The sequence below is a fragment of the Dipodomys ordii genome, unplaced genomic scaffold (assembly GCF_000151885.1).
Source record: "Dipodomys ordii isolate 6190 unplaced genomic scaffold, Dord_2.0 Scaffold124, whole genome shotgun sequence".
Taxonomy (NCBI): Eukaryota; Metazoa; Chordata; class Mammalia; order Rodentia; family Heteromyidae; genus Dipodomys; species Dipodomys ordii.
The window spans coordinates 3,478,245-3,490,741 of NW_012267340.1; the positions used below are offsets into that span (position 1 = coordinate 3,478,245).

At 52.3% G+C, this 12,497-nt stretch overlaps 1 protein-coding gene across 1 annotated transcript in view; it reads right to left on the minus strand.

The window, feature by feature from the left end:
- Positions 1 to 4,369: 4,369 nt before the first annotated feature.
- Pxylp1 (2-phosphoxylose phosphatase 1) overlaps positions 4,370 to 12,497 on the minus strand; it is a 21,768-nt gene continuing 13,640 nt past the window's right edge. The window contains exons 3-6 of the mRNA XM_013029901.1: positions 11,116 to 11,274; positions 9,885 to 10,011; positions 6,378 to 6,517; positions 4,370 to 5,437 (exon numbers count right to left, since the gene is read on the minus strand). Coding sequence (XP_012885355.1) covers positions 4,500 to 5,437; positions 6,378 to 6,517; positions 9,885 to 10,011; positions 11,116 to 11,274 — 1,364 coding nt within the window. The 3' untranslated portion in view covers positions 4,370 to 4,499. The remainder of the gene's footprint in view (positions 5,438 to 6,377; positions 6,518 to 9,884; positions 10,012 to 11,115; positions 11,275 to 12,497) is intronic.

Genomic DNA, 12,497 nt, shown 5'->3' on the forward strand with positions numbered 1-12,497 from the left:
AAGAAGGAGGAGGAGGAGGAAGAAAGAGGAGGAGGAGGAGGAGGAGGAGGAGGAGGAGGAGAAGGAGAAGGAGAAGGAGAAGAAGAAGAAGAAGTAGAGTTTGTGCCTCAAGTGGTAGTGGTAGCTCAGGGACCAGAGCTCAAGCCCTGAGTTCAAACACCAGGACCCACACACAGATACGGGAGGTGTTTAGAAAACAGCTGCATTACTACGGAGTGTGTGCGCATGCAGAAACTCAATTCTGCCTGCTTGGGACCCTACGTATTTCTTTGTTCTGGGCCCGCAGCAGGGACCTGAGGCCTCAGTCCCTCGCTCCTTCACCCCTGCACCCCAACCCTGGCAGGACCCAGGACTCCCCGGCCCTCCCAGGTCCTAAGCAACCTCTTTACTTCACTTCGTCCCTTCCATTTCTTTTCCCTCCCTCTTCCTCCCAAAGCTCCAGAGCCCCCACCGCACCCAGCTGCTCCTGGTTGAGGGGTGGGGGTGTGGGGGGTGTGGGAGGGGTGAGGGGGGACTGGGGCCTACTAGCTTTTTCTTCAAGGAAAAGATGAAAATGGGGCCTGGGGCCCGCAGAGGCCATTGTCAGGGGTGACGGGGAGTGGAGGCGGTTAGGAAGGGGATTGGTGGCCCCCAGAATCCAGGCTTTGGGGGGAGGGGGTCCTCAGCCGGACGGGCCACCCCTGTGGGCTCCAACCCCTACCTGTCCCCACGGCCCGCGCCTCGCCCCCTGCAGCCCCCGCGGCGCCCTCAGGCGCCACGCTGCGGGCAGTCCTCCTTCCAAACGCTGCGTTTTCTTTGACTCATGAACGACCCCTGGAGGCAGAAACTTCGAGAAGGAAGAAGAAGAAAAAGTACCGTCTCCCGCGACCTTTCGCTTTCGAAAACCTAAGTAGTTCCGCCCCCCCGCGAGTGAGGCTTTCTGGGAAATGGAGTCCTAGCCAAGAGGCTCTTGGGAGTTGTAGTTCGCGCTTCCTCTCCACACCCTCTCCCCCCCCCCTCCCACACATGCGCACTTCTATTCTGTGAGCCTGTGGCCTTGTGCAGGCCTGGAGGCGTTGCTGGGTTGGGAGATCTGCCATTAAGGCAGGCTGGGAGGATCTTCAGGGAGCGGGGTGTGTCTCCCAGGCTATCCATCTTGGGGTGTTAGGATGAGGACAGACTGCAGGCCGGGGAGTGTTGCGATTCCAGATGAGCAAGGTCACTCCAGCCGAAGGACCCCGGCCACCAACTTCACTGTATCATTGTTAATGTTCTACCACCTGGACAGAAGTATGCTACATCACTGGACACAGGTGGGGAGAAGAGCTGACCCGCTCTGGGGCCAGCAGAGGGGCCTTCAGTGTGCTGGCAAAGAACAGGGATCAGGTGGCAGTGGCTCTAGGGAATAATGTGACACCCCCTTCACATCTACCTCCTGCCCGGTGGCCAAGGCCTCCACTTCAGGCATGAGGGAGCCCCAGGTATGGCGAAGGTCCCCGGAAGGGCTTCTTGTTCCAGAAAGTGCCTACCCAAACAGGTGTGGCTCCGCCTAAGGTGAGGCCTTAGTTGTGTTCTAGCTTTTTAGTGCCGATGCTGGGCCCTCCCCCTGTGGGAGGAGCGTGCCATGTCCTAAGGCTGCTTCTCCAGGGACCAGGCAGGGCCAGATCAGCAGCTTAAAGCCTCTGGTAGAACCCTGTGGCCAGCAGCCTTTCAGAATGGACAATCCTAACTGTCACACAAAGACATTACACAGCCCAGTAAGGGAAGATGGGTAAAAGGATGAGGCTCCTTGGGTAATACTTGGGATGTTTATAGTAAAAGTTGAATGCAAACAGCAGAACTCAGCCAGCTTGATCTTTGCAACCCCCCAAGGGAAAAGTGTGCACCCAAGGAGTTCTATCTCCTAGTCGCATCTAGAGTAGGACGAGTGCCTGCAGGTGGGTTCCAGTGGCCCGCTGCAATGACAAGAACAGTCACACAGGAGCAGTAATGGCTCTGAGCATATGGAGACGCCCATGGGCTACAGTTTGGTGGATGCAGTCATGGCAGCCACTGTCCCAGTGTTAGATGAGGATCCCATGGAAATTCTAGGTGTTCTGCGGAAAGTCTCCCACCTGGGAAAGTGGTGGAGACCTGGATCTGAACCTTGTCTGGGTGATTCTCAGGCTGTCTCCTTTTGTGGGACTATCACACACTCCAAGACCACTGGTAGGGAAGAGCAGATGGAGAGTGAGGGCCAAGACGCTGATAGAGATCCTGAAAATCTGGTCGCCTATATGGGGACACTGACAGCATCTTCCTCTCTCCTGAGCATGCAGGAGATACACCAACTCCTCCATCTTTGTACTTATTGCAAGTACCACTGGTCACCTTAGGGTGATTGCTGCTTCCTTCCCCCTTTTCCCCCTGTGGTACTGGGGACTGAACTCAGGCCTCTTATCTTCTGGCAAGCACTCTACCAGTTGAGCCACCCCTTCCTCCCCCACTACTTTTGCTCTTTCCAATTTGCTTTTTAGATAGGGTCTCACACTTTTGCCTCAGCTGGCCACAGACCTCGATCCTCCTACCTCTGCCTCTAGGATTGTCTTCATGGTTGTAACCTGGAAAGGCTCGAGTGAGAGAATTCAATCTTCAATTTTAATCCGTCTTGAAGATCAATTTAAAAAAATGTTTTCACTTGAGAAGAACTTGCATGTTTCACAGGTGCACACCATGAGCTGTACAGGGTAAGTATTTCTTCAAAACTTTATTTATAGAAACACGTGTTCGAATGTCACACTTGGACAACGATGAAGAGGTTGGAATGCCAACGTTCTGGAAAATCGCACTCAAACATTACATTTCTTCTGATGGAACTTAGCACCATTATTTAGACCACAGACTCGATTACAACTGTTCTAGTATATAAAATACCTTAGAAAGATTATTTAACTCTCTAGTAACAAAGTTCTTCTAAAAACATGTCTAAAAATCAATCGGAATTTGCCATTTACAACTGGTGAAAATGGTTTAAAAATTGATTCAATTCTAGGGCTTGTCAAAAGGAATAAGCCATTATTATTATTGATTTTGGGGGGAAAAAGTGCTTGAATTCAGCTTCTGGCCGCCTTTTACCCACCGAACAGTAAATTAAATATTACCATAGGTATAAGAACACATCTAAAACTGGCCCCTGAAAATATTTTCCTAGACTATAAAAATACTACATGGAATACAAAAATTTCAGCCTATACAGCAGATAGACTACAGCAGACAAATACCTGAAACGTACGTGAAACGATCCTGTACCATGATCATGATGGACGCCAAGTATTTCATTAGTCATCATCTAGGGTTCACTCTGATTCTGTGTGTGATCAAACTCTTTCTAGCAGAAGGACCATTAACCCATTCTTGGTAGTCAACTGGTTCACAAAGTGCTGCTCGTGCAACTTGTAGTAGATACTGGTTTCAAAACCAGGTCAGCAAATCTCAGCCTTTCAGGGCCAACACTGGCCTTACTAGTCTTTTGGTTCAGCCTGTGAACACAAACACGCTGAAGCTTTTACTCTCATCCTGGGCTGCTAGGTTACTGCCGCAGAGCTGGGTGGTTAACGACAGAGATTGTCTGTGATCTTTTTGGTCTGCAGGTTAAAATCTTTACTACCTGATCCTTTAAGGAAAAAAGTGTGCCAATCCTTGTTTTAGACAAAATTTTCATTGAAAGGTAAAAGCATCCGAGATTAAGAAAATTGTGGCTGAGGTTTGCTGGTTCTTCGGTTTGGCAGATTAAAAGAATACAAACTTGGATTGGTAACTTTGGGTACTAGAGATTATTCTGGCATTCTGAGAAATGTGTGGCTGGGATCGAGTACCTTCTCTTCTGCTCTGTGAACTAGCCATTTCGTACCAAATAGCTCACGTACCAAATAGCTCACGTACCAAATTACAGCCTTTTAGGGAGCTGGGAAGGTGGCTCAGTGGTAGAGCTCTTGCCTTGCATGCATGATACCCTGGGTTCAATTCCCAAGCACCACATAAGCAAAAAGAAAAAAAAGCCAGAAGTGGTGCTGTGGCTCAAGTGGTAGAGCACTAGCCTTGAGCTGAAGAGCTGAGGGACAGCGCCCAGGCCCAGAGTTCAGGCCCCACAACCGGACCCCCCCCCCAAAAAAAATTACAGCCTTTTAAAACCATGACTCAGAGCCAGTGGCTCACATCTGTCATCCTAGCTACTCAGGAGGCTGAGATCTGAGGATCATGGTTCAAAGCTAGTCAAGGCAGGAAATCCATGAGACTCTTTATCCCCAATTAACCACTCAAAAAAAAAAAAAAGAAAGAAAAAAGAAAGCTGGAAGTGGAACTTTGGTTCAAGTGGTAGAACACTGGTCTTGAAGGAGAGTTTAAGCCCCACAACTGGCACAAGTGTACAGAAAAGAAAAAAAAAATCAAGACTTTGAAACCTTTCAAAACCAAACTACAAGCAGACCCCTTTCCTGCCTGGCATGTGAGCACTGGCCCCCAGTGCTGTTGCTGAGTACCTTTCACGCTCCTTCCCTGTGGCACGCCTCGAAATAATTAGTACTGCTGCTATCCAGGGCCACAAACATGTCCCTTTTGACAAAGCGGACCAAATTCTCTAGAGGACACAGGGGCTTGGGGGAGCGCCTGTGGTGGTCCCTACAGAAGGAGGTGTGGAATGTGACGTCGACGCCGTTGTAGAGGACGCGGACCGCGTGCTCGCTGGGCTTCTCTCTGTCCTGCCAGAGCTCGAAGATCAGCCTGGCTGCAAACCTCGGGAACCTGGCTTCCGACAGGCCCAGGGCACTGAGGAGTGGGGACAGGGTGACGTCGTGGGCGGAGTAGAGGGTGAAGAGCTCCTCTTTCCCGCCCTCGGTGGCTCGCTGCATCCGGTCGACGGTTTGGTTGAGGATGGGGTGGGCGCCGAGGAGCGAGTAACCCAGGTACAGCTTCTTCTCCCGCCTCTCCCTCTCGTCTTCGATCTGGTGAGTCTTGATCACCTTGAAGTGCTCCATGTCGATGCAGCCGCTCCGGGTGCAGGGGAAGCTGACGTTGTGGCAGAAGTGGCAGAGCATGGAGTCTATGGGGTTGGCGGCGCGCAGCTGCTTGGTGGGGACGTCCACGATCCTGGCCATCTCGCCGTAGGTCCGCTCCAGCAGGCCGTTCTTCAGCCGTAGGAGGTACTGACGGCGCTGCTCCTTCTCCAGGTACTGGTTTCTCACCGGGCAGTAGCAGCTTCCGGAGCAGAACAGGGTGCTGGGCTGGTGCCTGAAGTAAATCTTCTTCCAGTCAAAGTCCGGGAGGAAGCCGTAGAGCAGGGCCAGTGCGCTCTGCAGGGTGCGGCTCTTGCCGGTGGTCTCTAAGTAAAGGTGAGCGGTAGACCAGTTGTTGGGCAGGAGGTGGTGTTTCTTCAGGTAGACGTCCCGCAGCAGCTGGCCATTTTGCAAGTGCTGCACGACTCCTAGAAGACAGGGCAACAGGGGCTGGCTCGAGGGCAAGCCCAAGGCACACGGTGTCCGGACGCCTCCATCCGCAGACATGAGTTACAGAGAGGGACATTCACCACATAACTCATGTGACAAGTGGATGACCAAAGATTGCATGTGAGCTACTACTGTGTGTGTGTGTGAGCGCGCGTGTGCGCCTGTGTGTGTCCACGTGCACAAGTAAACATGCACATAGGTAGAAAAACTACTAGTCAGGGTCTGATTCTTGGATGGGATGGCAGGTGCTTTCTTTTACTTTATTGTCTTTTGGAATTTATCTTCAGGAATGTTTCTTGTTTTTTTTTTAAAAAATCCTTTTTTAAAAAATGATTGTCTTTTGGTGGAACTGGAGGTTGAACTTAGAGCCACACTTGCTAAGCAGGTGCTCTAATCTGAGCCACACTTTAAGTATCTATCTGTCTGTCTGCCTATCTATCTATCTAGCCATCCATGCAACGATCTTTGCTTCAGTTAACTTTCCAGATGAGGTTTTATTTTGCCTCGTTTTAGACCTCAGTTCCCTTATCTCTCATGCTCCCGTAGCTGGGATTACAGGTATTTTTTCCTCCAGTCATGGGGCTTGAACTCAGGGCCTAGGCAGTGTCCCTGAACTCTTCTGACCAAGGCTAGTACTCTACCATTTTGAGCCACACAGCCACTTCTGGTTTTCTGGTGGTTAGTTGGAGATAAGAGTCTTAGAGACTTTCCTGTCCAAGCTGGCTTTGAACTACGATCCTCAGATCTCAACCTCCTAAGTAGTGGCGTGAGCCACCAGCACCTGTCTCTGAAAGGTTGGTTTTAACCTGCAGAAAGCAGATGTTCAATTAGACACCTTGGGGTCTCTGGGCTCCATCCCCGGGGAACGGGCTCCGAGCAGACATGAACAGAAGGCTGGGGGGAAGTGGTCACACATACCTGTCTGCGTGAGCTCCCCCATCTCACACAGAGGATGGTTAGGGTAGAGAGGCAGTGAATTTAAGGGGCTTTCAAAAGAGGCTCCAGATCCCTTCGACATATGACTAACGAAGGCTTCCAGTTTGGGGTGATAGGGTTTCCTGAGGAGACACCGGAGGATTAGTCATCAGAGGGTTTCAGAACATTCCTGGCCTCACCAAGCAAACCCCGTATGCGTCATGGCCTTTCTTGCCCACCAGAACAGGTTTTATTTTAGCTCCATCAATTGCTTGATGCGCAGACGGGGCAGTGACAGGCACCGGGCTGGGGGTTACCCTGTGCCCGCTTCCCCTGCACCACCCACCCAGCCTGCAAAGCCTTTCACCTGCTGCCTCTCACATCACTTCCTGGGCCACAGGGCCTTCAACTGGTCTTCCTGCCCCTCCCGTCTGTCTCCCCCAGAGCCACAGGGCCAGCGCTTCAAAGGCAACTCCAAAGCATCTCTGCCCTTGCACCTGGCTGCGCTCAGAGGGCCTGCACGCCTGTCACTGTGGTCTGGCCCTGCCTCTTCCCTCCCCTACCTCAGTCACTCTGATCTCCATTTCCTCCCCCACACCTCCTTCTTTCTTGTCCCTCCCTCCCTTCCTCCCTCCCTCCCTTCCTTTCTTCCTTCTTTCCTTCCTTTTTTCCCAGTCCTGGGGCTTGAACTCAGGGCCTGGGCACTGTCCTGAGCTTCTTTTGCTCAAGGCTAGTGCTCTACCACTTGAGCCACAGCACCATGTCTGGCTTTTTCTGTGTATGTGGTACCAAGGAATCAAACCCAGGGCCTCCTGCATGCTAGGCAAGCGCTCTACCACTGAGCCACCTTCCCAGCCCTGTCCCACCCCTTTCTACATATTATTTTTTCCACCTGCATGAAGCAGTCAGCTGCCCTGAAAACCTGGCAGGTCTCGGCCAGCACCTTCGGGGATGAGTCTTCCTTGAGGAAAACTGTTAATTGAATAAGATACTCAAGGTCTGTCTTCTAGCTGCTCTGCACTTGGCACATACAATATCTCATTTCATGTGGGGTGGGCTAAGGAACAGCTAAAAGAATGTTTATGGAGTCAGATTATGAGGTTTCTACTGTGAGGCACTGTGACAAGTAAAGATATAATTGACCTCTCTAGTCACACATACACCATTTCCCCTGATAATGAAGATGACCTATGAGTACACACACATTTCCTCAGAGTAACGCAAGGGCCCGTGACTATGTCTGTATTATCTAGCAGAACTTAAGTTCACATCCAAATTGCATGTGACGCTGCGTGAGAAAGAAGCAAAAAGGCAAATTGTTCTCGTGGCCCATCCTGATGTCTGAAAACCTAATCAATTTCAGCAATCCTTTAAAAATGGCTGCTAAGCTGGGCACTGGTGGCTCATGAGGATTTCAGGAGATCTCAAGAGGCTGAGATCTGAGGATCAAGGGCAGGAAAGTTTAAGAAACCTTTTTTTTTGGGGTCTGGTCGTGGGGCCTGAACTCTGGGCCTGGGCACTGTCCCTCAGCTCTTCAGCTCAAGGCTAGAGCTCTACCACTTGAGCCACAGCACCACTTCCGGCTTTTTTTCTTTTTGCTTATGTGGTGCTGGGGAATCGAACCCAGGGCCTCATGCATGCAAGGCAAGCGCTCTACCTCTGAGCCACCTTCCCAGCCCTCGTGAAACCTTTATCTCCAATGAACCACCAAAAAACCAGATGTGGAGCTGTGGCTCAAGCGGTAGAGTGCTAGCCTTGAGCACAAAAAGCTCAGAGACAGCACCCAAGTCCTGAGTTCAAGTCCCAGGACTGGCATGCATGCGCGCACGCACATGCGCGCGCACACACACACACACACACACACTGCCCAAGATGAGTTTATTATCTTTCAAAAACATAAAGCTGAAAAAAAATCCATCTTTAAAAAAATTGCATCAGAGGATGCTAATCCTGGCAGGCAGCAGAGATTAATAACTCACCCTGAATGGCCTCAGGGAATTGTCTCTCTCCATAAAAACAGAATTATTTTATTTTGCCCGAGGCTGAAGCACATAAATGTTTATAAACTCAGAAATAAAATGTCCAGACCGACAGTGAGGCTTGCCAATACAAATTCCCATCAGCCGGGGCTAGCCATCCATGCCGCTCACATACTCTGTTCCAGACCCTTATTTCAGGTTGGCGACTGGTGAGGATCAGAAGAAATTATGCGGCCAGTTTTAGAAATGGAGCTCACCCTGAACGTGCTCGGCGGGGCCTGCAGGTTCTCAGGGTAGCTGACTGCTTAATGATGCCGTGACATCTAAAGCGTGTTCATTACAGCTTTTATGGGCAAGATGAAGAGTTGTGGAAGAAAAAAAATACAGAATAGATAACAAATAGCTGTGTCTTTGTGTGTGTGTGTGTGGGGGGTAACTAGGTTTGAACTCAGGATCTTACGCTTGCTAGATAGCCATGCTACCACTAAGTCACCCCCCCCCTTTTTAATTATTTTTGAGACAGGCTATCTCCTCCTGCCCAGGTGCACACGTGGGTGTCGATCCACCTGCTTTTGGCTTCCTATCATAGCTAGGCTGATGGACACACATCACTGTGCCCAGCTATGGATTGAAGGGGTGGGGGGAAAGAGGGGGAGTCTTATGAATTTTTCTGACCCAGCTGGCCTCAAACCACGATCCTCCCATTCCTGGCCTTCCAAGTAAGCTAGGATTACAGATGCAAGCCACCAGCACATGGTGGTGCTCTCGCTCCTCTCTCTCTCTATTATTTAAATGAGAGAGAAGACTGAGAGTTCGCCTGAGTCCTGGAACGAATGGTCAGGGCCCTGCCTGCCTCTTCCCCAGCTCCAGCCCGGCTGGCACCATGCAGGCGGCTGGCCCCTGGCAGCATTCCATCAGAGTAACATCCTCCCCACTGTGCTCTTTCTCCATCTCCTGCCCTTGTCTACTGACATCAGGGAGGGACGCCTGGTCCTTTATTGCTGACGGAGCTTCTCACACAGGGCCGGGCCTTTTCCACACTCTGCTACATCCTGGAGACCAGGCTGTCTCTACTCCCCGACAGATTAACGGCAGGCCTCTAGCTCGGCTTTGGATCTGTGCACACCCCCTCCTCTGAAGTCTCTTTCTCCTCACCCCACCTCTGTGCAGCCACCCCCATTTCACAAATGGGGGGCTCCCTGAGATCCAGGGACGTGCCTGCTGTTCCCTGAACTTGGGTTAAAGCCATGTCTGCCTCCCCCCCTCTCCCCCCCCCCCCCGCAACTTGGGTCAAATGTCTCAAGAGCAGGATGGGGGAGAAGGGCTCCGGATAGGCCGGGGCTGGAGGTGAAGCCTGCCTGGTGTCCTCATCTCTGAGCCTCAGGTCTTGCAGGTGGACGGGGCGTGCCACACAGGCTGCGGGTGACCCCCAGGGAGGCCTCCAGCAGCCGGAGGCAGCCTCGAGGGCCCCTTCCCCACCTGGGCCTGGCAGAGGGCTGAGGACGGAGGTTTCAGGACGCATGCGATTTACCTGTCAGCCACCAGGGTGCAGTCGATCTCGGGCCGCTTGGTTTTGGGAATGGAGTAGAGAGGATAGCGGTCCCCATGGCGGATGAACGCGTGCACAGAGACCAGCTTAAAGTGATGGGGAGCGTGACCTGGGGACGAAGCAGAGGGGCCGCCAGTGGCGCAGCAGGTAGGGACTCTTGAAGGGAGTGGGACCAGGCTGAGAAGGGGGAGGGGGGAGACGGGAAGGAGAAGAGCAGGAGGGGGGTAAGGAGGGGAGGAAGGGAAGAAAAGGGGGGTGGAGAAGAGGGGGGAGGAGGAGGAGGGGGAAGAGGCTTATAGCTAAGAGGAGGAGGAGGAGGAAGAGGAGGAGGGGAAGGAGGGAAGGGGAAGAAGGAAGGGAAGGAGGAGGGTGGGGTGGAGATGAGGAGGGGGAAGAGGGGAAGAGGTTCCTCACTTGGAGGAGGAGGTGGAAGAGGAGGAGGAAGAGGTCACAGTGCCCCTGTCCAGGGGTCTGAGCTGTGGGCAGAGCCGCTAGGCTGGGTGGGATGGGATGGCTGAAGAACCCCTGAACCAGGTGTCCGTGGCTCACGCCTGTCATCCTAGCTACTCAGGAAGCTGAGATCTGAGAGTCACAGTTCAAAGCCTGCCCGGGCAGGAAAGTCTGTTAGACCCTTATCTCCAAGAAACTACTCAGAAAAGGCCAGAAGTGGTGCTGTGGCTCAAGTGGTAGAGCACTAGCTTTGTGCAGAAGCTCAGGGACAGAGCCCAGGCCCTGAGTTCAAGCCCCAGGACCAAAAAATAAAATAAAATAAAATGGTTTAAGCCCTTCCAGAAACACAGCTGGGCACAAACAATGGACATGATCACACCAAGGAAAACACAACCAGAGAAATGGCATTTCCTCAACACCCCCAAGGCCATGGGCAGACCCTACAATGACCCCGGAATGTGGAGTGGCTGGGGTGAGCCCCAGGAACCTGGCTAGGACCCCCCCTCCCCACTTTGTTGCCCAGGTCTCAAGGGCGGGCTCTTCAGAGCAGTTCCTCAATCCCTCACGCCCCCACATCCTCACACACAGGGATCTGGAGAGCCAGCTGCTACAACCCCAGAACCCCATGTGAAGGCGCGGCCTTAGTGGCCGCTGCAGCATCTTAGCCTGGGCGTTCAGCTTTTCACCCCAGTGCCCGGAGGGCGTCCTGGCGCAGGCAGCAGCCACGTGGGGGGGGGGGGCGGCTTAGGGCCACCGTCCCTACCTTCCATGCTGCGCTCGGCCACACTGGGGATGTTGCAGTAGAGGAGAGCTTCGTACACGGGGTCCGCCCCGGGGGGCTCTGTCACGGGGTCTGCCATGATTCTCTTGCGACTCTTGCCGTTGATTCCATTCTTAGCCGAGGACACAGGGGTCAAGTGGACTGCAAGAAAAGCAGGCGGGTGATGACCACACACCCACACCCACATACGCACACATGTATGCGCACACGCCCTGGCCAAGTGCTCTCCAATGTCAGCCAGCTTTTCTGACTTTCCCATTGATCGGGGATAGCACTTCCTCATGGGCTAAACCATCTCCCAGGCCCGGCCACCTCATCTCTCTCCTCCCAGTCATCTGATCAGAGGGCCCTGGAGACATGGATGGGCCCAGAACTGAGCATGTGAAGTGAGGTAAGCAAGCCCCGAGAGACCATCGGTGCTGGATTGAATGTACACAGACGGGGTCATGATAGACGATCAGGACTCCAGGCATTCACACACAGTGAGACCAAAGGAGGGCGCTCTTAGGGGATGAGCACAAAGGCTCAACGCCTACGAGCATCTGATCACATGGCATAATCTGTATCAAAATGAACTCCAGGAAATGGAAACGAAGAGGATTTTTTCTTTGTTTTTGTTGGTGTTTTTTTCTTTTTGTCTTGTTTATCTGTCTTTGGGAGGAGAAGGGGGTCACAGAAACAGAGGGACAAACGTCAAACAAATGAAGCAGTGGTCCTCACTAGAGATTATGTGGAAAATGAACTATACCACTTGTCAGTGGGGACAGGAGGAGAAACCGGAAGAACACGAGGGAAGGGGTGACACTGTCCCAAAAGAAATGCGTTCGTTACCTGACGTATGTAACTGTAACCCCGCTGTACAGCCCCGTAACTTTATATAATAAACTGGTAAATATAGACAGCATTTGTATATATTATATAAGATAGTATGTGTTATTTTTTCATAGTAACAATACTTTTTTAACGGCTCTGGAATTCTTTCTCCTTCATTGGTGTGCTAAGGAATCATGGTTTGCTCTGGCATTGGCGTGGGGGGGGCACTCTAGAACTTGCAAAACCCCAAACTCCCACTTTGCCTCGAGATGGCCTCGACTGGTGGGAAGTTCTGCCGCGTGCGTGATAAAATGTCTCCATGACCACCCTGAGACGCGGAAGCCCATGTGGCTCTCACCGACCCCACCCCCCGCCCCCGGTCAGCTGGGTGCTGCCCAACAGGGAAATCCCCAGGTAAGGGTGCTGTGCGCACTGTATAGGTGAACGCCCATCACCGTCAGTGAGCTGTGAGAAACAAGGAACGGATGCTGCCTATCTCAAAAGCTTCTGCTGCCAACGCTGACGGCCTCCTGGACTCTGTCCAGTTTGCA